We start from the raw sequence: 21174 nt of genomic DNA on the forward strand, positions 1-21174 counted from the left end.
ATTCCCCCAAGGGACATCCTGGATCCGACAATAGAGCCCTTGCTTCGCCTCAATTGAACAACTCATGGCGACACGTCAGTCGGGACCTTTATGGCCGTGGCTAAGTGCCATAAAGAGGAAGACATGGTCGATTACGAAATATCCTTTCATGATAAAGTCGGGCTCGGTGGGTCAACAGCCTTCTCCTGGCGTTATTCCCAAGATCACCTGCATTCAGTAGAATGGTGAGGCATTTCCGATCTACAAGCTCGACCAGCTTCACATCGGGCATCTCAGTTTGGTCATAGCGTGAACTTCTCCCACTCAGTCGATATAAGGTTTATTCTACATCGTTTTCCCCTTAGGGATAGGATACATGATTGGAGATGTTGAGGAGAACTATTTCGCATCAGTATCGGGGGGTTTGCATGGGACTCCAATCGGACGTAGTCGCCCGGCTTCGATCATTCCCACAAGGGATATATATACTCCAGCGTCGTAATCGCAGTACGAAGAAATTAAATTAACGAAAAGGGAGTTTCTAGACTTTTCAACAGGGCACCGATAATCGGAATGTATACGGATGAGTAGTAGTCCCACTCCGCTTGTGTACTGCTCGGGGTTTTTTGTAGATACGCACTCGAGTTTCACTCCTATGCAATGGCAGAGATGAAATTATAAATGACGCAGAGAGCATAGGGAAATATAGAGAGCCAGAGAGGCAGACAGGCTGAAAAGCAGACGGGTACCATCGAAAGCGCAAAGTTCAGAAACATAATTCGCGTTGAGGAGTCGAAATCCCCGACTTTCGAAGATGTAGACTGTGGCCTTTGGAAGGCAGAATGCCTTGCAAATGCAGAAGGCGAGTGATAATCAGTCACCATTATGGTCACACTTCCCGGAGAGCCAAAGCAACGGCCGTCAACACACATCGCATGTGCCAGTGGTGGGTTAAGTGAGCAAGAGCACCTAAAGACAAAGTTGTTTTCATTTCTACACAATTTGGGAGCAACCACGGAAGGATGCGTATACCAACCGTGCATATTTCGACGAAGATTTCCACTCTCAACCAAGACAATTCGCGCTACGTATAGGACAGGAATCGCATGGCTAAGCTCTGTGAAGGTCAAGGCACGTCCTTGCATTTGCGTCGAATAGCAGACGAATCACCAGCATAATTCAGACATGCTCAATACGTACACAACTCGTGTCGTCGATACTCACTTCCTATACATTTGGCAAGTCAAATTGTCATTATTGCGTGGATGGGTCATATACAGCACAAGCGGGTCCGATCTACTAACACGCCGGGGGAACGAACACAATTAGTGAGTGTAAGGAAGGAATGAATAGTGCTCCCAGATTCGTAGTGCAGTGTAACCTTGGAATTGTTGCCCACCACAATTGGCGCGTCTGACGGGTACGCGATCCTGGTGAGCACTGGATCAGCAAGACTAATTTCACAATGCATTCTTGGCGTCAGAGTGCGAGGAACCACAGGCTTGACAGGCGGCAGAAGCAGACGTTGAAGTCGACGACGCGACAATTTCGGGATGTGAGGAAGCTGCACAAGGAACAAGCATGCGTTGCAACGCGCCGTTGCGACGTGAAACGGTGGTGGAGGTGGTTGAAGTGAAAAAAGAACCTTAGGAACCCTGTTGCTGGTAGAAGCTCGAGCCGCGGCGTGGAGCTCTTCTTTCTTTTGGCTGCTGTGGAAAGTCAAGAAATAGGTAACAAACAACCTTAAATCGCCGGCCGTCACACGGTTGTCAGACGCAATCCACATGGTGTCTCACAGAGTTGCAACAAGTAGACGAAGCCATTTAGGTACTGATCACCCTAATTCAGTGATGAATATGCACAGTAAGGAAATTTGTTGATTTTGGCAGTTCTGGCACCAGGACGGCACATGCCGGTACGTAGCACCTACCGGTACAGTAGGCAATGATTCGGCGATGTTTCTTCATAGTCGCGATCCCCACAGCACGATGATCGACAGGTGATCCAATGGCGTGAACCCACTGGCAGACGGGCACGACAGGGCAGGCCTGGCACAGGCTGGGGGAAATAGCCATGTCGCCATGGGGGGTCCAGGCCTGCCAGCCAGTGGGCGGCGCCACAATCTGGCATTGGCGCCGGGGCGCTATCGGAAAACCCACGTTCCCCCGATTTTAGAGTCGGTCCGTGCAGCGCCCAAGACTTTTCTTCAGTGAATTTAATCTCGTTTGAGCATTTAGTCATTTGGCCGCGCCGCCTGATTGGCCCGCGGGCCAGGAACAGGTCAGGGAAGGCGACTTACCCAAATCTGCCCACGCCAATCACCGAGATGCTCCACCCTCAATTTGGGCCTCTGGGTCTTTTGCTGCTCGTGCCTTTGTCCAGCCTGTGCCTGTGCCTTGCCTTGCCTGGCTCCTGGCCCCTGGCCCGGCCCACGACAACATGCTTGCCCCAGCCGATCGTCTCTCCTGTCTCTTCATGGCTTCGTCAACCTTCTCCAGGTCTTGGTAGGAAACAGGCCTCTCTCGTTCTCTTTTTCCCGCTCTTTGAGCTGCCACTCGTTATCGTCTGCGACATTGCTGTTGCGCTCCGTTCGCTAGGGCACGGTAAACGCATACACCACACTCTCTTGCTACTTGCTATTTGCTATTTGCTCCCAGTCACTCTTTAGGCCCAACGCCATCCTCCTACGAACCCGTCCTGGAACGAGTCCCGACGCATGCTGGAGATTTGCACGATCGTCGCGTTGATCCCACGACCGCACCTTGCAGAGGAGACAGACTAGATCCCCATATCCAGTAAACACATCAGCCCTACGGTTATCCCATCCGTGACCTCCAGTCCGGCATCATGAAGTTTTTGGCGCAGACCGCCGTGGGCTCGGCAGCTCTCCTCTTGGCTGCCCAGCCCTGCTTGGCAAGCTTCCCGCATCGACACAACCACCTGGGCAGGAGACACAGCCATGAACACAACAACAGCATCAGAGGTGTTGCACACAAGGACCGTTCCCTCGGCACCTGTTCCTTCCCCGATGGCGAGGGTTTGGTCGCAATCACCCCGCACAAGGACAATGCCGGCTGGGCTCTCAGCCCGGATCAGTTCTGTACTTGCGGAAGCTATTGCCCATACGCTTGTCCTCCCGGCCAGGTCATGGCCCAGTGGAAGGATGGCTCGACTTACGGCACGACCGACAGAATGGTAAGTCTCATCTCGTCCGTGGTGGGAACGCACCGTGTTGACATGTAAATCCTAGGCCGGTGGTCTCTTCTGTGGTCTGGATGGCAAGGCAGTGAAGCCGTTCTCGAACAAGCCGCTTTGCGTTGATGGAACCGGCACCGTCTCGGCCGTGAACAAGGTTGGAAAGGTTGTATCCTTCTGCCAGACCGTGCTTCCCGGCAATGAGGATATCATCATTCCCACGGATGTACATGACACCCAGGTTCTCGCCGTTCCCGACCCAAGCTACTGGCAGTCCACTGCCTCCCAGTATGTATCCCGCCCTGCATATGTCAAAGTATTCATCTGACGAGCCTAGCTTCTACATCAACCCTCCTGGTGTCGACTCTGACAAGGGCTGTCACTGGGGTGATGAGTCGCAGCCAATCGGTGAGTCGGCCGATTCAATTTTCGATGCGGGATAGCAACCTAACATGTAGCAGGCAACTGGGCACCATATGTTGCTGGCGCAAACACTGACTCGTCTGGATCGACCTTTGTGAAGCTTGGTTTGAACCCAATCTGGCAGGGCAGCAGCTTGTTTGGAACGAAGCCCTCGTTCGGCATGAAGATCGAGTGCCCAAGCGGAAACTGTGTTGGTCTCCCCTGCTCGATCGACGGCAATGGCGTAACGAGCAACCTGAAGGCGACCGGCGCTGGTGACTCCGACTTCTGCGTTGTCACTGTGCCCAAAGGAAAGTCTGCCAACATTGTGGTCTACAACTTGGATGGCTCCTCAGGCAGCACGACCTCGGCCGCGCCTCCCACCACTTCGTCCAAGCCTCAACCCACGACGACCTCTACTACCCCTACTACTTCTGCAACCCCAACTACCTCGAGCACTCCTACATCGACCTCTGTGCCCTCGACTTCCTCCAAGGCTTCGTCGACATCTCATGAGAGCTCAAGCAGCAGCTACCCCCCGAGCTCCTCAAGTGCTTCGGCTTATTCCATTGGAGGTATCTTCCAGGAGAATGGAACGTCAACCTCCGCTTTCTCCTGGGTCAGTGCTTCGTCTACTCCCACCTCGGTCTCGGGTAGTGGAAGCGACAGCTCGAGTGCTGGAGCCGCATCAGCCACAGAGTCTTCAAAGAACGAGAGCTCGGCAGCTCAGGGCAACGGTGCCATCGCCGGTTTGATCGTTGCCTTCATTGCCGCCGCTTGCTTGTTGTAAGCAGCATGTTGGTGGGTTGAGGCCGGCGGCACTATTCTCTTCTTTGCACACGATTCTTTTGCATATGACTTGGTGGGCATTTTGAGCCTCGCTTCTTTTTCCGACGGGCGGGGTAAACGCATCCAGCCCCCTATTCGACTTAGATAACCTTTCTCCCCCCCTGCCGCCGGCCTTTGCAATCACTTCGGACAGGCGTCCCGAGCTTGGGAGCTCATTTGAGCTTTCGATGTTGGTCGCACCCGACTACTTAGCACATTATTGTTTATTGTCTACTCCTAAAACTTAGTGCAACTCATGAGAGCATTGCATTTCTTTGGATATTCTTCGTGGGCAGGACAAGGTCCTGTTCCATATAGGTTTTTGTTTCGACACTATACCCAACTTTTTCTCATAGCAAGGCGCGCGGTGGCTTGGAGACTTTTTCTGGCCTTTGCTTCTTGGCCACTTTTTTCCCCGCGGGGATTTACTACTTTTTTCTTGGGAGGAATGGAAGCGGAACACGGGACATATCTTTTCACTATACCAATATACGACACGATCAAGACTCAAGACGAGACGATACTTTTGGCGCAGGACCAGGGGTCCTACGGACCGGGAAAAGAAAAACCATCTGGGGCTTGGGTGTTACTACAGGTAGACTCTGTACGGGCGTTGCATCACAGCGCATACCATTCTTAGAAGAACTTTCCTGTCTTCGTTCCGTGCCAGCCGAAATGCCATCGGCTGGCATGCTTATTTGAATATCAAGTATCACAAGGACATGATTATCGGTCAACTTATATGCTTCTGTGAAATCTCTCCTGGATGCTCTGACGGCAGACCGTGCATATCTTGGGTATCATTTGACTTATCATGGATGTGTTCAATATAAACGCTTCCTAGTAGTCCCTTGGGCGCGCGCGGGATGAGGTCAGCCCTTCACCCAACCAGGCCAGGGACCTCGTCATCTCCACCCCCAATCACTTCTGAAACGTTCGGCCACCCGGCCGCCACGGGGCTTCCCTTCTTCGCGGCGCCCATGATGGCGAAGCGGCCCAGCGAGTGCGCGACGTACCCGTGCAGCAGCCCCTGCGCCACCAGCGACGCCACCACGCCCTCCACGTGCTCCGCGGTGATGGGCATGTTGCCCCATACCAGCCCGTCGTTGGGCCGAAGCTTCTTGGCGCCACCGGGCGGCGCCACCAGCGTGCTGTCAGCGGTTCCCGGCCCTCCGTTGCTGGCCACGGCCTTCATGAAGATGGCGTTGACGTGGGGCGGCCGCGACCGCGGGCCCGCATCCGCCGGCACGTAGCCCTCCAGCCGCTTCTGGATGTACGTTGCCGCCACGACCAGGTGGGCGAGGTCCAGCGTCGCGGCTTTCTGGTTCGGCTTGTCCGAGTCCATCGGCGGCGCGACGTAGGTGAGCAGGAAGATGCGCCTGCTGAGCGACCGCCACAGCAGCGGCCGTAGCCGGAAGGTGAGGGTCAGCAGGAGGCCTTTCCGGAGAAGCCACTTCTCGTGCGTCTCGAGTGTGGACTGGAAGAGAAGGTAGTTGCCGGTGCGGATGGCGAGGGCGAACTGCGAGAAGATCGGCGATAGACCCTCGGCCTCTGGCCTTTGAAGGAGGGCCGTCGAGGGCAGGTAGCCCAGCAGCATCTTGCAGGGAATGAGGTACGTCAGGATGAGTTTGCGATGGGTCTGGAAGGCTGGTGGCGTCTGGAGGTAGGCCTGCTCCAAGCACTGAGCCGCGCGGCTGAAGTGGCTGTTGATGAAATGGAAGCGGCCAAGATAGTATAGATATGTCACTCGTTGAGACGCTGGGTAGTATGACAGCGACGGTGATTTGGCGGATATGTTTGTGAAGATTGTCTTTGCGAGATGAGTTTTGCGGCACTATACCCCCCAAGTCAGTTCAAGCACTTCCTAGGCGCGCCCGCGCGCAGACTTACAGCAAAGAGCAGTTTGAGCGTGACGTTGGCGAACGTGTACACGCCGACCTTTTTGCCCTCCGGCGGTTGACTCCTATCGCTCGTTCGATCTGTAAGGCATGCGGTGAAGACCCTCTGCATTACCTCGGCCGTCTTGTCGATAATCGACTTCTGTTCTTCGTCGCCTCCGGACGTGTCAATCGTTTGGATCTTTCTGGTAAGATCAGGACGCTTGTTAAGCGTCATCGAGAGCTTTGATAGAGACCCGCAGAGTGCCACACTCGTCTGGAGCATCATTGTGCCGTACAACGGGTGGTTCAACGCCGTTGTACACGAACTGGACTCATGGTCAGCAATTAACCACAGCACTCCAGATTGGTTGCTACTAACTTGGTCAACCCCATAAGCAACTCATGAGCGACCAACAGGTCGTCAAAATCTACGTCCCTCCAGTACTTCAGATAGTCTTCCATGAAGGCGACAAGGCCCCTCCATGCGGTGCCCTGATCTGCCGGCACATCATCGTCTTCGGGGAGGTGCTTCTCAACGAGCTTGTCGATTGCAGCGACGCCGCGAAGCTCCTTGGCCAGATTGTGATAGATGTCTGGCACGGGAGGTTCCACCAGGAGCCATTCGCGCAGTTTCTGCGCATTCCGCTCCTTGACGAAACCCCGTATGCTGGAGAGGAACTGCGTCGTCAACGCCATGGCGACATGAGAAGGGGCGGCGGTGCCCGATTGGAGCTCTCCAAGGAGAATGTTGTATACTCGATTGCCAAACACGTGCCGCTACGGTGCAAGGTAGGACCCACAACGTTGCTGCTTTGGACCTCGCTCGCTATAAAATGTGCCCGGCTTGTTCCCCGTTGGTTGTGTTCGCCAGAGCCAGCATTGTCGTCCACTGGCCGCAAGGCTGATCGACTGTAGTGGGGCGCGGCTGATAGTTAGTGGAACACCTCACCCCAGCAAGCACTTAGGTACACTTCGATTTATCGATCTGCTACCACGGACGTTCAAGGCGAGGGGGGTTTTGTTGCTTCTTCTCGTTGGCACAATAGGTCCTCTGTGTCCTAAGGATTCAAGTCCAATTATCGCTCCACGGGATTGCACGGTTTCCACGCATGGGAAGATGCCCGCAAGAAGACGAGGTGTCACGCAGTATGTGGGACACGGACCATTGGTTTGGTGGCCCGAGGGACATCGTCTTTTAGTTCATGTCGCCCGGGGGCCAGACAATCAACACACGAGCAACATCAGCATCAATACACATATACTGTGATCAACACTTTGGAGGATTTGGGCGTCTTCTTCAATTATGGAACGATCACGCCACATCCATTATCGCACCCCAGACTCACAGGACTGGCAATCCACATCAGCCTGGGCCCGGTGGTATTTCGGACCTGAACATGGCCAATCTCTAGCAAGGCACAAACATTTTCCACCGAAATGATGTTTCATAGCGACGTCGGACCCTTTGAAGAGCCTCAAAGGGGTCTTACCCGCCGTGCCAAGACCTGATAAACCACTTGCAAGCGTCATGTTCATCGTCTCGCCATTGCGAGCTGTTATCGGGCGTCGAAGCTGACCCACTCCAGCTAAAGTCCTTCAGGAGGGCTCGAGATCTCGCGACGCGAGCCATGGACGCGAGGAAGGCAGAGCAGTATCATTCACCCTCTGTCTTCGCTTCCATGAATACTCTATCCTATCAGAGCAAAAGTCACAACCAGACTTCAATCATGCCATGCCAGTACCCTCTCCATCTAACCCGAGTCTTGTTGCTGCGGGAGACAGATCTTATTTATCTTCTAGCAAGTGGACTTTGGGCCTACTTCGAGGCCGAAGGTGGATCCCTGAAGTGTCCCCAGTTTTCCGGGCCTCAAGCCTCAACTCGGCCCTGAATCTTGGATACCGAACACCGAGTCCAATCCTCCTTGCCACGGCCGACTCAAGCGTAGGGCGGAACACTCCCGTAACTGTGGCTAGAGCTGCTGCTAGCGTTCCGTTTCACGTTTCTAGTCTCCACTTCCCGCTATATCGCGTCTTCACCACATGGCCGGAGCTCTAAGCCCACATCACTTTGTCGTGAGTGACAGGTGGGTCTTCGCTGGTAGCGAGCTGGACGTATCGCGGGAATATACGTACCATTTGTTTTCAAAGGTCTGTTTGCAACGGTAAGTCATTTCATATAAATACAGGAGGCTCCTGTGCGTCAAGTTGGTCACGGTGGATACTGTCTGGTGTTGTTGTCTCTTATCATCCTTGGGCAAGTCTCCAAGCTCTTTTCTTCGTTGCTATATCCTTCTCTCTACTTGAGGCCTACTACCTTTTCCCTTTCGATGGCGGACACACAGGCGAGTGGTTCTCAAACCACTCTGCACGAAACACACGATGATGTCGGGAATCAAGACATGGGCAAGCAGCAGCATAGGGACCCGGACCTCGACGTCAACCTCCCGTACCTGACGCTGAGCGCGAGAGCGAACATGAACGAGTACACAACGGAAACCCAGGGCGGAGAAATACCAGCGACTGCTCTTGGAAACGAGAAGGTGCAATACAAGCTGGTGACTTTCGTGAAAGACGACCCGGAGAACCCAAAGAACTGGAGCAAGGGTTACAAGTGGTACTGCACAATGGTCGTTGCAATAACTTGCTTCGTTGTTGCCTTTGCCTCCGCCGTTATTACTGCAGATGTTGCCGCACCTGCCAAGGAACTTGGTGTCAGCGAAGAGGTTTCCCTGCTCGCCATCAGCTTGTTTGTCATTGGATTTGGCGTGGGACCTATGGTCTTTGCGCCTCTTTCCGAGGTCTATGGACGACGTATCATCTACGGATCGACTTTGCTCATTGCCGTCATATTCATCATTCCATGTGCGGTCGCACCCAACATTGCTACCCTCCTGGTCTGCCGTGCCATCGACGGCATTGCCTTTTCGGCACCTATGACGTTAGTAGGTGGCACGCTTGCGGATCTATGGAAGAACGAGGAGAGAGGTGTCCCAATGGCAGCCTTTTCTGCGGCGCCCTTCATTGGCCCTGCCATCGGGCCCCTTGTGGGAGGCTGGCTGTCTATGGCCAAGGGATGGAGATGGCTGTATTGGATTCAGCTCATCTTAGCCGGAGCTGTCTGGATTCTGATTACTTTCACTGTGCCCGAGACCTATGCTCCAACTATCCTTAAGCGTCGTGCTGAGAAGATGAGAAAGCAATCCGGCGAGCCTGGTCACGTCACTGAGCAAGAACTCGACAAACGCCCTCTCAGCCAACGGATGCGCTTGTTCCTGCTCCGCCCCTTCCAGCTTCTCTTCCAAGAGCTCATCGTGTTCTTGATCAGCATCTATATGTCAGTCCTGTACGGACTGCTATACATGTTTTTCATCGCCTACCCGATCATTTTCCAGGAAGGCAAAGGCTACTCCGCAGGAATCACGGGGTTGATGTTCATTCCTGTTGCTGTTGGAGTTGTCCTCTCGGCATGCTGTTCTCCGTTCGTGAACAAGCATTACCTGACTTTGGTTCGCAAGCACAACGGCAAACCGCCCGCCGAGTGCCGCCTCATTCCCATGATGATCAGCTGCTGGTTTATTCCCATTGGACTTTTCATCTTCGCCTGGTCCTCCTACAAGGAACTCAGCTGGGTTGGACCGGCTCTGGGAGGCTTTCCCGTCGGCTTCGGTTTCATCTTCCTCTACAACAGCGCCAACAACTACCTCGTCGACTCGTACCAACACCTTGCCGCCTCCGCTCTCGCGGCCAAGACCTGCATCCGCAGCTTCTGGGGCGCTGCCGTCGTGCTCTTTACCATCCAGATGTATCACCGCCTGGGCGACCAATGGGCGAGCACCCTGCTTGCCTTCATCAGTCTGGCCTGCTGCGCCATTCCCTTCTGCTTCTGGAAGTGGGGCGCCCGCATTCGTGCACACAGCAAGTACGCATACGCCGGTGATGATGAGGAGAACACTGTGCCGGCTGCCAACCCAGCAGATGTGGAAAAGGGACAGGCGCCGGCTCCTCAGGCCGGTGCGCACTAAACGCCGAGTCGACCAGAAAACCCACCAGTGCCGCCATTACACGAAGTGCGGAACTGCATTACTCGAAGTCACAGGGTTTGTCTGAGTCAGAACCAAACCAAGTTACTGGTTCAACTCAACCAGATGCTCATGCAATCACCCATACAATGCGGGACCGAACACCTTGCGGTGACAAAGCGCGATCCAAATTAAGACTCAAGTTGAGATAAACTCGACTAGAAGAGGATATAGAGCACTGTACGTGCACATAAAGACGATAGATTTACAAGACATTAGAACGAGATACCCTGGAGTACCATAGAGAGAGGATGCTTGATTATAGATACACCACAAATAGATTTTATATAATGATCAGAAAGAAGATGAAAACAAGTCCACGAGTGTATGAAGGCCAAGGCCTCTTGCGGTGAGAGCATCATCGACGTTGTTAATTTCATGGGAATTCTGGGAGGGCGAATACCCTTGAAGTATTTGGAACCACTGAGACCTTGGCGGATAATATGGACGCTAGAGATGCAATCGGAACAATGATCACAATGCAGATGAGAACATTCGGGTTACTACTGACGAAAGTGGGCGCAGACTTTTGCATTGAACAGCCTATCATTTCTCGGGTATCAGATAGACTCACACCATCATACAGACTCGACACGCTGTACCACCAGCGCCGTCGCAGCACCACCTCCGTTGCAAATGGCAGCAACACCGTACTCGCCGGGCTTGAGTTGGTGAAGCAGCGTGGTCAAGATACGCGAGCCAGAGCTACCCAAGGCGTGGCCTAGCGAAATGGCACCTCCCAAGGGGTTGACCCGAGCATTTTCCAGGCCGAGGATCTGTATAGTTATTAGTCAAACCTCTTCAGGGCTCATGGGCTATAGTAGTAGCTGCATACCTTCTCGTTGGCCTTGATGACGGCGGCGAACGCCTCGTTGAACTCCCATACTGCAACCTGGTCCTTGGTAATGCCTGCGCGCTCCAAAGCGATGGGCACGGCCTTGGCCGGAGCGACCGGGAAGTCAACAGGGTTGATAGCCGCATCGGCAGAACCGCAGATTCTCGCCAGAACCCTCGACCCGGCGCCGTACTGCTGCGCAATGGCCTTGCTGCCCAGAACCAGAGCACTGGCGCCGTCGTTCAGAGTCGAGGAGTTGGCAGCCGTTACGGTGCCGGTACCGTCGCGGATGAACGCGGGTTTTAGTGTGGGCACCTTTTCCAGCTTGACGTCGAGGTAGCCCTCGTCGGTATCAATGATGGTGTCGCCCTTCCTGCCCTTGACGGTCACAGGTACAATTTCATCCGCAAACGCCTTATCCTTCCAGGCGGCTTGTGCCCGCTGGTACGACTGGATCGCATATTCGTCCTGCATCTCACGAGTGATCTCGTGCTTCTTGGCCGTCGTCTCGGCGCAGATACCCATGTGGAACTGGTCGTAGACGTCGGTCAAGCCGTCCTTGAGGAGTCCATCCTCCATCTTGATGTGGCCAAAGGGTGGCAGGCTGCTCGCTCGCGGGACATAGTAGGGTACTTGTGACATGTTTTCCATTCCACCTGCAATCTGGGCCTCGCTCAGGCCGAGCTGGATGTTCTGTGCGGCGAGGATGACGGATTTGAGACCCGATGCGCATACTTTGTTAATGGTGATGGCCTCTACGGTGGACGGAAGGCCGGCAAAGATTACCGCTTGCCTGGCCGGGGCCTGCCCGACGTTCCCTTGTAACACATTCCCCATGTACACATCCGTAATCTTCTCGACTGGGACTTTGGACTTTTCGAGGGCGGACTTGATCGCCACGGCACCAAGCTTGGGCGCCGATACCGACAGGAAAGAGCCATTGAACTGTGCATTGGTTACATATGAGATCCTGTGCCTACAGGGAGATAGGTCTGACGTACCTTTGCCGTCGGTGTCCTCGAAGCACTCAGAATATACGCATCTCGGATTTCCTGCCTCAGAGCTGCCTGTGCTGAGAAGTGGCGTGCCGAGCAATGCCGAGGCCCATTGCGCAGGGCCGCCCGGGCAGCTGGTCTTGCGAGTTGTAGAACCATTGTCGTGTCTCCTGTGGGGCAAAAGCAATGGCAACACGTTTGACAGATAGCTGCAACAAACAACACGAGATGAGCAGGGTGAAAGAAAAGAGGCGACAGAAGAGAAGAGGAAGAATGATGCGGTTGATTCCGGTTCCGTAGAGCTTCCATGTTCCCCGGCAACTCGCAGCGTTCCCGCCTCCACCGGCTAGACGCGGGGGGGTAGCGGCCCCGCGGTTCGACGGTGCTCGTGGACCTAACTGAACTCGGGCAGGTCTTTCGTCACTGGCACATGCATGGCGGGCCATAGGGGCAGTTCTCAGCAGGCCCCAGGCCGCCCTGAGTGGCAGAGCGTCGCAGAGGAGCGGGAGGAGCCCAGCCTGGCCTGCCTGCCACCCTGGCGCACGTGGGATTCGCGTCTCGGCGTCGCACAACCCCACGGAGAAGCGCGGAACAGCGCTAAGAGCTTACCGAGCAAGCGAACGTGCCGGGGTTAAAGTGCGCTGGAGGACTTCACCAACGCCCTATCGTGGTACACCTTGGTTGGTGGCCGTCGGGCGGGAGGAAGAGGCTCGTTGCGAATGAAGGTTGTCACTTGCGCTACCATGATTATACTTTGGTATCGTTGAGGCTACCCGAGACATACATAACTGCGTGGGCCGTGCTGGGTATCCAAGGACCTACTGAGTGGTTGTGCATGTGTCCGTCTGGAGTTGTAATCTCGCCTTCTTGATGCCATTCCCTCACGGTGTGATCGCTGGTGATAAAGATGATGCTGCCAAGCCCACATGGCGGGCGTCTGCTAATTTCAGCAGGCCGGTCAACCCAGTAGGGCTTCAGCGCTTCAGGGCTCATCTGCGGCCCTGGTCGCCTTGTCCACCCACCCGACGCCAGCTTGGATGCTGTGACGAGTCTCTCTTGCTTTTCTCATGTTGTGCAGCACCAAGGCTGCCGGGCATGGTTTGGGGTGATTAGCGCAGGGTTTATTGGATGCAGGGCTTTTTCTCAATCTGCAGTTCGGGGTTCTGAAATTAGGATGCCACATGGACGACGAGGAAGCTGGTGGAGGTGTCCGACCAGCCCGGCCTGACGATGCCCACTTGGGAATCAGATGGATCCTCGGAGGCTCGGCCTGCCAGCTTGTGGCCCTGTGCAGCGTGGTGCGCCGTGAAGATCTTGCTTTTGATGGATCTCCAGCAGATATTGGCTAGATGGCTTGAGGGCTGGCTGGCTGGCCTGGCTGGGGCCTGCCAATGTCAGATCACCTTTGCGGTTTCGAGGGCATAAAACAATGCACTAGTCAATGTGACCCTAGAAGGGCGGCACAGGGCGACAACAGCACTATTGGCCCAGACTGTGGTAGCCTGACTTTCCGATATAATAACCAAGCGAATGCGCTTCGTCGCCAAACTCTGCCTGCCCGGATAGCCTCTGCATCGCCCGAGACTCGAGGGGCGAACCCCTACTCTCCTTTTTTTGTCGTTTCCTTCGCGGCGTCATGGTGAATGGCGATAGCGTCCAAGCCCGAATGGACCAGCAAACTCTGGATGCGGGACCAGGAGGCGCGGAGCTTCACCTGGACCCTCGCCGAGACAGCGGCATCTCGGCCATCTCATATCGGTCCAACTCGTAAGAATCCCGCAGCGACACTCACCTCTCGCGAAAGCCCAGTCAGATGTTGACCAACCAGTAGGACTCTGACCGAGTCGGTGCAAAGTGACAACCCTGTTTTTCGCTTTGTCGAGGAGAACGGGAGGACCTACCACTCGTACAAAGAAGGACGTACGTTGCAGCCCTACGGCCATGTTGTATCACGTTACTAAAGATTGCCGCATGCACAGGCTATCCCCTACCCAACGATGCCGTGAGTCATGTGCTGCAGCAGATGTCTGATACTACAGTATACTGATGTCCAACACTCAGCGGGAGCAAGGAAGGTCGAGTAAGTCGCTGGCCGCAATCTGGTGAGACTGCTTCAACGGCGCTTACATATCCGCAGCGGTTGAGCATCACTTATGGCGCCTGACGTTGAGAGACAAGCTGTATCTGGCACCGATAAACCGACTCAACCATGTACTAGACATCGGGACCGGCACAGGTGAGCCGCACTCCGAGTCACACTTGCGACAGCAGACAGCTTACGATTTCATCTTCTGTCAGGTTTATGGGCTTTTGAACTCGGTATGGCTGTGACTCGCAACCCCCACGCCCGCCGGTAAATCGGGTTTGCTGACCTGCGTAGCCGTTAGATTCCCCAACGCCCGGGTGATTGGGACTGATCTCAGTCCAATTCAACCGCAGTAGTAAGTCGACCATGTTTGGGCTGGCACAGCTTGAGAAATAGAGTTGAGCAAGATGGATATAGGGGCTGCGCTGATTGAACGACATGATGCAGCATTCCAACCAATTGTCAGTTCGAGATCGATGATGCCGAAGATGAATGGCTCTATCGGCAGAAGTTTGATCTGATTCACAGCCGAGCAAATGTTTTCTCTTTCCAATCCCCAGAGACGGTCATCACGAGCGCCTACTCCGCACTTGCCTCCAACGGCTGGCTGGAGTTCAAAGATTTTGTGTTCCCATTCCGCTGCGACGACAACAGCTGGAATGGAACGGCCTTGCAAACGTGGAACCGGCTACTCGAGGACTGTATCGTTCGCAGCGGAAGACGACTGTATGTGGAGGAATACGCTCAGATGTTCCACAACGTCGGGTTAGTCAACGTCACGGAAAGACTGTTTATATGGCCTATCAGCCCCTGGCCTCAGGGGCCTCGGAACGAACATCTCAGAGAACTCGGCCGCTGGACCCGAAAAAACCTGCTGGAAGGGCTGGAGTCTCTGAGCCTCATGCTGTTGACCAAGTTTGGTGGAATGAGCAAGGAGGAAGTGCTGCAGCTGGTGCAGAATGCCAAAGCGGACTTCTGGGACACCAAGAACCATGTGTACGTTCAGATGTAAGTCAAACGCCCCTGGAAGCCCCTGGCTCCGTTCTCCTATAGTCTTGAGACGGGAACTGATGGCCAACAACCTATAGAGTTGTGAGCATGGGGCAGAAACCGTGATGATGGGTTTGTATGAATATGTCGTAGGTGCGCTAGGTCATAGTTGGCTTGATGGATTACCGGATACCCTGGCGATGCGATTCACGTCCTTTTCAACTTGGGACACTGGCAGTTGCGGCGTTCTCGGTCACTGGGAATCTCTAGGTTGCATTGTTATGGATTTCTTGCTTTTGTCAGTTTTATATATTAAGCAAACTCGGCTAGCTTCGCCGAGCACCGTAATAAGAGCAAGGGTATATTTCGAGGATGAAGTGCTCCAGTCTGCAACCGCTCCATGGAGTGCATTGTGCGCAGGTGCTGCTGCAATGTGCTTTTTAAGTCGACGGCACTTGATGGCCCAGGTGCATTTGGGGGAATGCATCACGGATGGGGCCCCTTGAATCGCTGTCGGCGGGGGCTTCAGCTTATCAAATCGCCCGAAGCCCGCTTTCGCCCCCCTCCAAAGCTGGGCCTCGCTCACCTCCTACCCTTTGATTAAACCAGCACAGCCATTGCATTCCTCATCATTCACCTGAGTGGCACCAGCACTCTCAAAAGTCATTCTCGAGCTTCTGACGGGTTAGAGGAGCATCCACACCCGCTAGGACCCCACGGAAACGATCTTGCCGGCACTGTATCGCCCACAGCGACAGCGCCATCACCATGTCTACCGCCGCTCGCCGCCGCTTGATGCGTGACTTCAAGGTACGAAGTTCGCCATGGGCTCTGCCGACCGATAATCAAGGCTTCGCATACTGACCCGGAAACCCCAGCGCATGCAAACCGATCCTCCCGCCGGCGTATCAGCTTCCCCTGTTCCCGATAATGTCATGACCTGGTATGCTTTGGCGTCGAGTTCCCGCAGACCGCCGCGAAGCAGCTCCGAGTACTGATACGCGGACCGCGCACAGGAACGCCGTGATAATAGGCCCTGCCGACACGCCCTTTGAGGACGGAACCTTCAGGCTTGTCATGCATTTCGAGGAGCAGTACCCTAATAAGCCGCCTGCCGTCAAGTTCATCAGCCAGATGTTCCACCCAAACGTCTACGCCACCGGCGAGCTCTGTCTCGATATCCTCCAGAACCGATGGAGTCCCACATACGACGTTGCCGCCGTGCTGACGAGCATCCAGAGGTACATCACACGTCTCTGAATTCTACATGTACATTCCTAGTTACGAGGAGCACGTACTGACATGAACTCGGTCTAGTTTGCTTAACGATCCCAACACTGGCTCGCCCGCGAACGTGGAAGCATCCAACCTGTACAAGGATAACCGAAAGGAATACACGAAGCGAGTGCGGGAGACGGTGGAAAAAAGCTGGGAGGATTAGGAGCGACGAGCCTTCTCTTGCGGTGCTTGGTCCGGGTTCGTCTCGCCCAAGTCCGCTTGAACAGAGAGCGCTGCCTCGAACGTATAGAATGGGTGAATACCACGACCCTGTCACGAGGCACGCTGATGGATGGATGGGCGTTTAGTCTTGGTGCGACTACAGTACAACTTCTACGACCATGGGATGCGGGGATAGGCGTTAGGGCGAGATTTCGGTCATGGATCGTGTTCTTTTCTCTCGTGGCATGGACGTAGTCATGGATCATTTATACCTGGCCATGATACGGTTGAGAGACACATGATCAATAGTTGTGCTTTTATTTTCCGGTTCAAAGGGGCTTCGCATAGCTGATGGCGTTTAATTCATCGATTCCCAACTGCATAGCGAGAGTTGACTTGAATGAAAGTGGGTTCTCGTCGAGGCGAGGCATAGTCAAGGTGTTTTATGACCTGCGGAGCCGGCAAGTGATTGGCCACCGCTGAGCAATGCAAACAAAGGACGTTGGCCGTTGGGGCGCAACTCTGATGATTGATGCGCATGGCAGAACTCGAGGGACAGTGAGGAGGAATCCGTGGCAGTGGAGCCAGCCGTTGCCATGTGCAGACTGGCAGGCGGGCAGGCTGGCAGACTGGCCTGGGCGCCGGCAGGTTTAACTTGCTATGGTACTAGGTCTGGTACCATAGCACCGCGCTGCGGGCCTGTTCCCTGCGCACTCAAGCCGCTGGATGGTTCACGTTCCTGATTGCTGACAGGCTCCCGTCATGCCGAGTCACCGCATGCATGTCCTCCGTGTCAGTCCAGCAGCGGCATTGATGCACCAAATTGCCAGTCGCATGCGCCATCTCGTGGAAGCTTGTCCCAATCTAAACGGGGTGGCCCCCTCGGCCCTCTGATTCGCTCCCCTGCGTGCTGCCACCCACTCGGTCTGTCGTTGGCCCCCCTTATCGATTCCCAGCAGGTCCCCTACTGCACCACACCAGCCCGCCTCAGGCACACTGCGCGCCGAAGACACCCCACCCCAGCCCAGTGACTCCCCCCTAACTTAGCACCAGCTGTAGCCCGTAGGCGCCCCCCCTAGCAAGCCTAGATGTCAAACACAGGGCAGCCCGCTCAACCCTGTCCAGTTTCTCCGACCGCCTGCGAGTCCCTCAAAGGCCAACACCCCCAAACCCAAACCCACTTTGAGACGCGACTTTTGACAGAAAAGTCAACAACCTGCAGCCGCACACCACGGACGCCCAGCTGTATGCCGTATGACCTCCTCGCCGGTGTGTCGGCTGAGTCGGGTCTAGAAATCCTGCTCTCTTTGACCTCCCCTGCTGCTGCCGCATGCAGCCCTGATATGAGATCGTCGTCCTCGTCCCGCCGCCCTGCATCATAACCTTAAGCCCGCCCGCCCGCCCGCCCGCGTTGCTTGCTGCTCCTGCTCCTGTACCCCCAAACCCCCCCGGTGCCCTACACAGGTCGGTCGACACGTCCGCCAACATGTCGGGCGCAAACACCATCAAGGTCGTCGCCCGGTTTAGGCCCCAGAACAAGGTCGAGCTCGGCTCCGGCGGCCAGCCGATCGTGTCCTTCGATGGCGACGACACCTGTAGCCTCAACGTACGTACTCCGCCTGCCCGCTCGGCGGCTCCCTGCCGTCATGCACGCCTTACTGACGCTTCGCTCTCCAGTCCGCCGAGGCATCGGGCTCCTTCACCTTCGACCGCGTGTTTGGCATGGACACCAAACAAGCAGACATCTTTGACTACTCCATCAGGTCGACCGTGGACGACATCCTCAACGGTTACAATGGAACCGTCTTCGCATACGGCCAGACCGGTGCCGGAAAGTCGTATACCATGATGGGAACGAGCATAGAAGACGATATGGGCAAGGGTGTCACGCCGCGTATTGTGGAGCAGATCTTCAGCAGCATCATGTCGAGTCCCGCCAATATTGAGTACACCGTACGAGTCAGTTATATGGAAATCTACATGGAGCGCATTCGCGATCTGCTCCAGCCGCAGAACGACAACCTGCCCGTGCACGAGGAGAAGAATAGGGGTGTCTACGTCAAGGGCCTCCTCGAGCTCTACGTCTCCAGTGTGCAGGAGGTCTTCGAGGTCATGACCAGGGGAGGGAATGCCCGTGCTGTGGCCGCCACCAACATGAACCAGGAGTCGTCGCGCTCACACTCCATCTTCGTCATCACCATCACACAGAAGAACGTCGAGACCGGCTCGGCCAAGAGCGGCCAGCTCTTCCTGGTCGATTTGGCTGGTAGCGAGAAGGTGGGCAAGACCGGCGCCAGTGGCCAGACTTTGGAGGAGGCCAAGAAGATCAACAAGAGTTTGAGTGCCCTGGGCATGGTCATCAACGCCCTGACCGATGGGAAATCCTCTCACATTCCCTACCGAGATTCCAAATTGACCCGTATCTTACAAGAGTCGCTCGGAGGTAACAGCAGGACCACGCTCATCATCAACTGCTCGCCCAGTAGTTACAACGATGCTGAAACCCTGAGTACCCTCCGCTTTGGTATGCGTGCCAAGTCGATCAAGAACAAGGCCAAGGTCAACGCCGAACTCAGCCCGGCCGAGCTCAAGGCTATGCTCAAGAAATCGCAACTTTCCATCGCGAACTACGAGAACTGGGTTGCCACTGCCGATGGCGAGCTTCAGCTGTGGCGTGCTGGTGAGAGCGTGCCTAAGGAAAGGTGGACGCCGGCGCCCTCTGTCGACGGCTTGGCCTCTGCCAAGCCTGACACGAAGGCACCAGCACGACCTTCCACGCCATCCAGACTCATTCCCGAAAGCCGCGCTGAAACTCCCGCACTCACCGAACGTGCTGGCACTCCTAGTATACCTCTGGATAAGGACGAGAGGGAGGAGTTCCTCCGGAGGGAGAACGAGCTTCAGGATCAGCTGGCCGAGAAGGAGTCCGCCGTCGCAGCCGCCGAGAAGAACTGGGCCGAGTCCAAGGAGGAGCTTGCGTTCATCAAGGAGCACGACAGCAAAGTCGGAAAGGAGAATGAAAAGCTCACAACCGAGGTCAATGAGGCCAAGATGCAGCTGGAGCGCCTGACGTTCGAGAGCAAGGAGGCTCAAATTACCATGGATGCTCTCAAGGAGGCAAACTCCGAACTCACGACGGAACTGGACGAGGTGAAACAGCAATTGCTAGACGTCAAGATGAGCGCCAAGGAGACGAGCGCTGTTCTGGATGAGAAGGAGAAGCGCAAGGCGGAGAAGATGGCCAAGATGATGGCTGGTTTCGATCTGGGCGGGGATGTCTTTAGCGAGAACGAGCAGGCCATCGCCCACGCTATCCAGCAGGTCGAGGCGTTCCATGAGCAAAGCTCGTCGGGCGACGTCATCCTGCCGGACGACCTACAAGATCTCAAGGCTAGGCTTCTGGAAACCCAAGGCATCGTCCGCCAGGCCGAGCTTTCGCTGTACAGTGGTGTGTCAAGCGACTCGGAGGCCCGCCGCAGGGTAGAGCTTGAGCACCGTCTGGAAGCGCTGCAGCAGGAGTACGAGGATCTGCTCACCCAGAATCTCGCGGAGACCGATGTCGAAGAAATCAAGGGTCGTCTACGGGATGCCTATGCCAGCAAGCAGACTACACAGCTCCAGCTTGTAGATGAGCTCAAGGCCGATGTTGCCCAGAAGGCTGCAGAGAATGCCCGGATGAAAACGTTGATTGAGGATCTACAGAACCGCGTCAAGTCTGGTGCAGCAACCAACCCTGGTCTCGCCAACGGCAAGACGATCCAGCAACAGATCGCCGAGTTCGACGTTATGAAGAAGAGCTTGATGCGCGACTTGCAAAACAGGTGTGAGCGTGTGGTCGAACTCGAGATCAGCCTCGACGAGACCCGCGAGCAGTACAACAATGTCCTGCGATCGTCCAACAACCGTGCTCAGCAGAAGAAGATGGCCTTCCTCGAGCGCAACCTCGAGCAGTTGACGCAGGTCCAGCGCCAGCTGGTTGAGCAGAATGGATCCCTCAAGAAGGAGGTCGCCATTGCAGAGCGGAAGCTGATTGCAAGAAACGAGCGCATCCAAAGCTTGGAGAGCTTGTTGCAAGACAGCCAAGAGAAGCTCACAGCCGCAAACCACAGGTATGTACCCCTGAACCCTACTGGTAGCGAATATGTCACTAAACAAAGCTCTAGATTCGAGTCACAATTGACTGCCGTCAAGGAGCGTCTCGAAGCCGCCAAGGCGGGATCTACCCGCGGTCTGAACTCATCGGCTGGAAACGGTGGCTTCAGCTTCGGTAGCCGTATCGCAAAGCCTCTGCGTGGCGGCGGTGACGCTGCCCCCGCCCAGGTCCCCACCATTGCGAACCTACAGAACGAAGGCAGCGCAGGTAAGAGAAGCAGCTGGTTCTTCAACAAGTCGTAGGTAGACGAGCCTAGTCATGTCAAGGAAGAACCGGTCTGGCACGAGGAGGACGCGCAGGCCGTGCAGAGCC

General features: G+C 55.3%; 7 protein-coding genes across 7 annotated transcripts; 5 read left to right on the forward strand and 2 right to left on the reverse strand.

Annotated features, from left to right (window-relative positions):
* Positions 1 to 2826: 2826 nt before the first annotated feature.
* JN550_001329 (uncharacterized protein) lies at positions 2827 to 4366 on the forward strand (the record flags this gene model as incomplete). Its single annotated transcript, XM_049311870.1, has 4 exons — positions 2827 to 3174; positions 3230 to 3462; positions 3512 to 3582; positions 3636 to 4366. The coding sequence occupies 4 exons, from the start codon at positions 2827 to 2829 to the stop codon at positions 4364 to 4366; spliced, it is 1383 nt and encodes a 460-aa protein (XP_049177235.1).
* A 918-nt stretch (positions 4367 to 5284) lies between these two features.
* JN550_001330 (uncharacterized protein) lies at positions 5285 to 6980 on the reverse strand (the record flags this gene model as incomplete). Its single annotated transcript, XM_049311881.1, has 3 exons — positions 5285 to 6238; positions 6295 to 6610; positions 6664 to 6980. The coding sequence occupies 3 exons, from the start codon at positions 6978 to 6980 to the stop codon at positions 5285 to 5287; spliced, it is 1587 nt and encodes a 528-aa protein (XP_049177236.1).
* Positions 6981 to 8683: 1703 nt separating this feature from the next.
* Positions 8684 to 10306, forward strand: JN550_001331 (uncharacterized protein; the record flags this gene model as incomplete). Its single annotated transcript, XM_049311892.1, has 1 exon — positions 8684 to 10306. The coding sequence occupies one exon, from the start codon at positions 8684 to 8686 to the stop codon at positions 10304 to 10306; it is 1623 nt and encodes a 540-aa protein (XP_049177237.1).
* A 635-nt stretch (positions 10307 to 10941) lies between these two features.
* On the reverse strand, positions 10942 to 12352 carry JN550_001332 (uncharacterized protein; the record flags this gene model as incomplete). The annotated part of the gene is made up of 3 exons (XM_049311904.1): positions 10942 to 11139; positions 11199 to 12143; positions 12200 to 12352. The coding sequence occupies 3 exons, from the start codon at positions 12350 to 12352 to the stop codon at positions 10942 to 10944; spliced, it is 1296 nt and encodes a 431-aa protein (XP_049177238.1).
* Positions 12353 to 13829: 1477 nt separating this feature from the next.
* Positions 13830 to 15291, forward strand: JN550_001333 (uncharacterized protein; the record flags this gene model as incomplete). Its single annotated transcript, XM_049311915.1, has 8 exons — positions 13830 to 13960; positions 14025 to 14113; positions 14173 to 14195; positions 14255 to 14273; positions 14331 to 14429; positions 14492 to 14512; positions 14574 to 14634; positions 14727 to 15291. The coding sequence occupies 8 exons, from the start codon at positions 13830 to 13832 to the stop codon at positions 15289 to 15291; spliced, it is 1008 nt and encodes a 335-aa protein (XP_049177239.1).
* A 746-nt stretch (positions 15292 to 16037) lies between these two features.
* Positions 16038 to 16710, forward strand: JN550_001334 (uncharacterized protein; the record flags this gene model as incomplete). The annotated part of the gene is made up of 4 exons (XM_049311926.1): positions 16038 to 16079; positions 16148 to 16212; positions 16286 to 16510; positions 16587 to 16710. 4 exons carry the CDS (start codon positions 16038 to 16040, stop codon positions 16708 to 16710), a joined length of 456 nt encoding a protein of 151 aa, XP_049177240.1.
* A 1485-nt stretch (positions 16711 to 18195) lies between these two features.
* On the forward strand, positions 18196 to 21104 carry JN550_001335 (uncharacterized protein; the record flags this gene model as incomplete). The annotated part of the gene is made up of 3 exons (XM_049311937.1): positions 18196 to 18315; positions 18387 to 20818; positions 20873 to 21104. 3 exons carry the CDS (start codon positions 18196 to 18198, stop codon positions 21102 to 21104), a joined length of 2784 nt encoding a protein of 927 aa, XP_049177241.1.
* Between the last annotated feature and the right edge of the window lie 70 nt (positions 21105 to 21174).

The sequence above is a fragment of the Neoarthrinium moseri genome (assembly GCF_022829205.1).
Source record: "Neoarthrinium moseri strain CBS 164.80 chromosome Unknown scaffold2_Wmoseri_CBS_16480, whole genome shotgun sequence".
Taxonomy (NCBI): domain Eukaryota; kingdom Fungi; phylum Ascomycota; class Sordariomycetes; order Amphisphaeriales; family Apiosporaceae; genus Neoarthrinium; species Neoarthrinium moseri.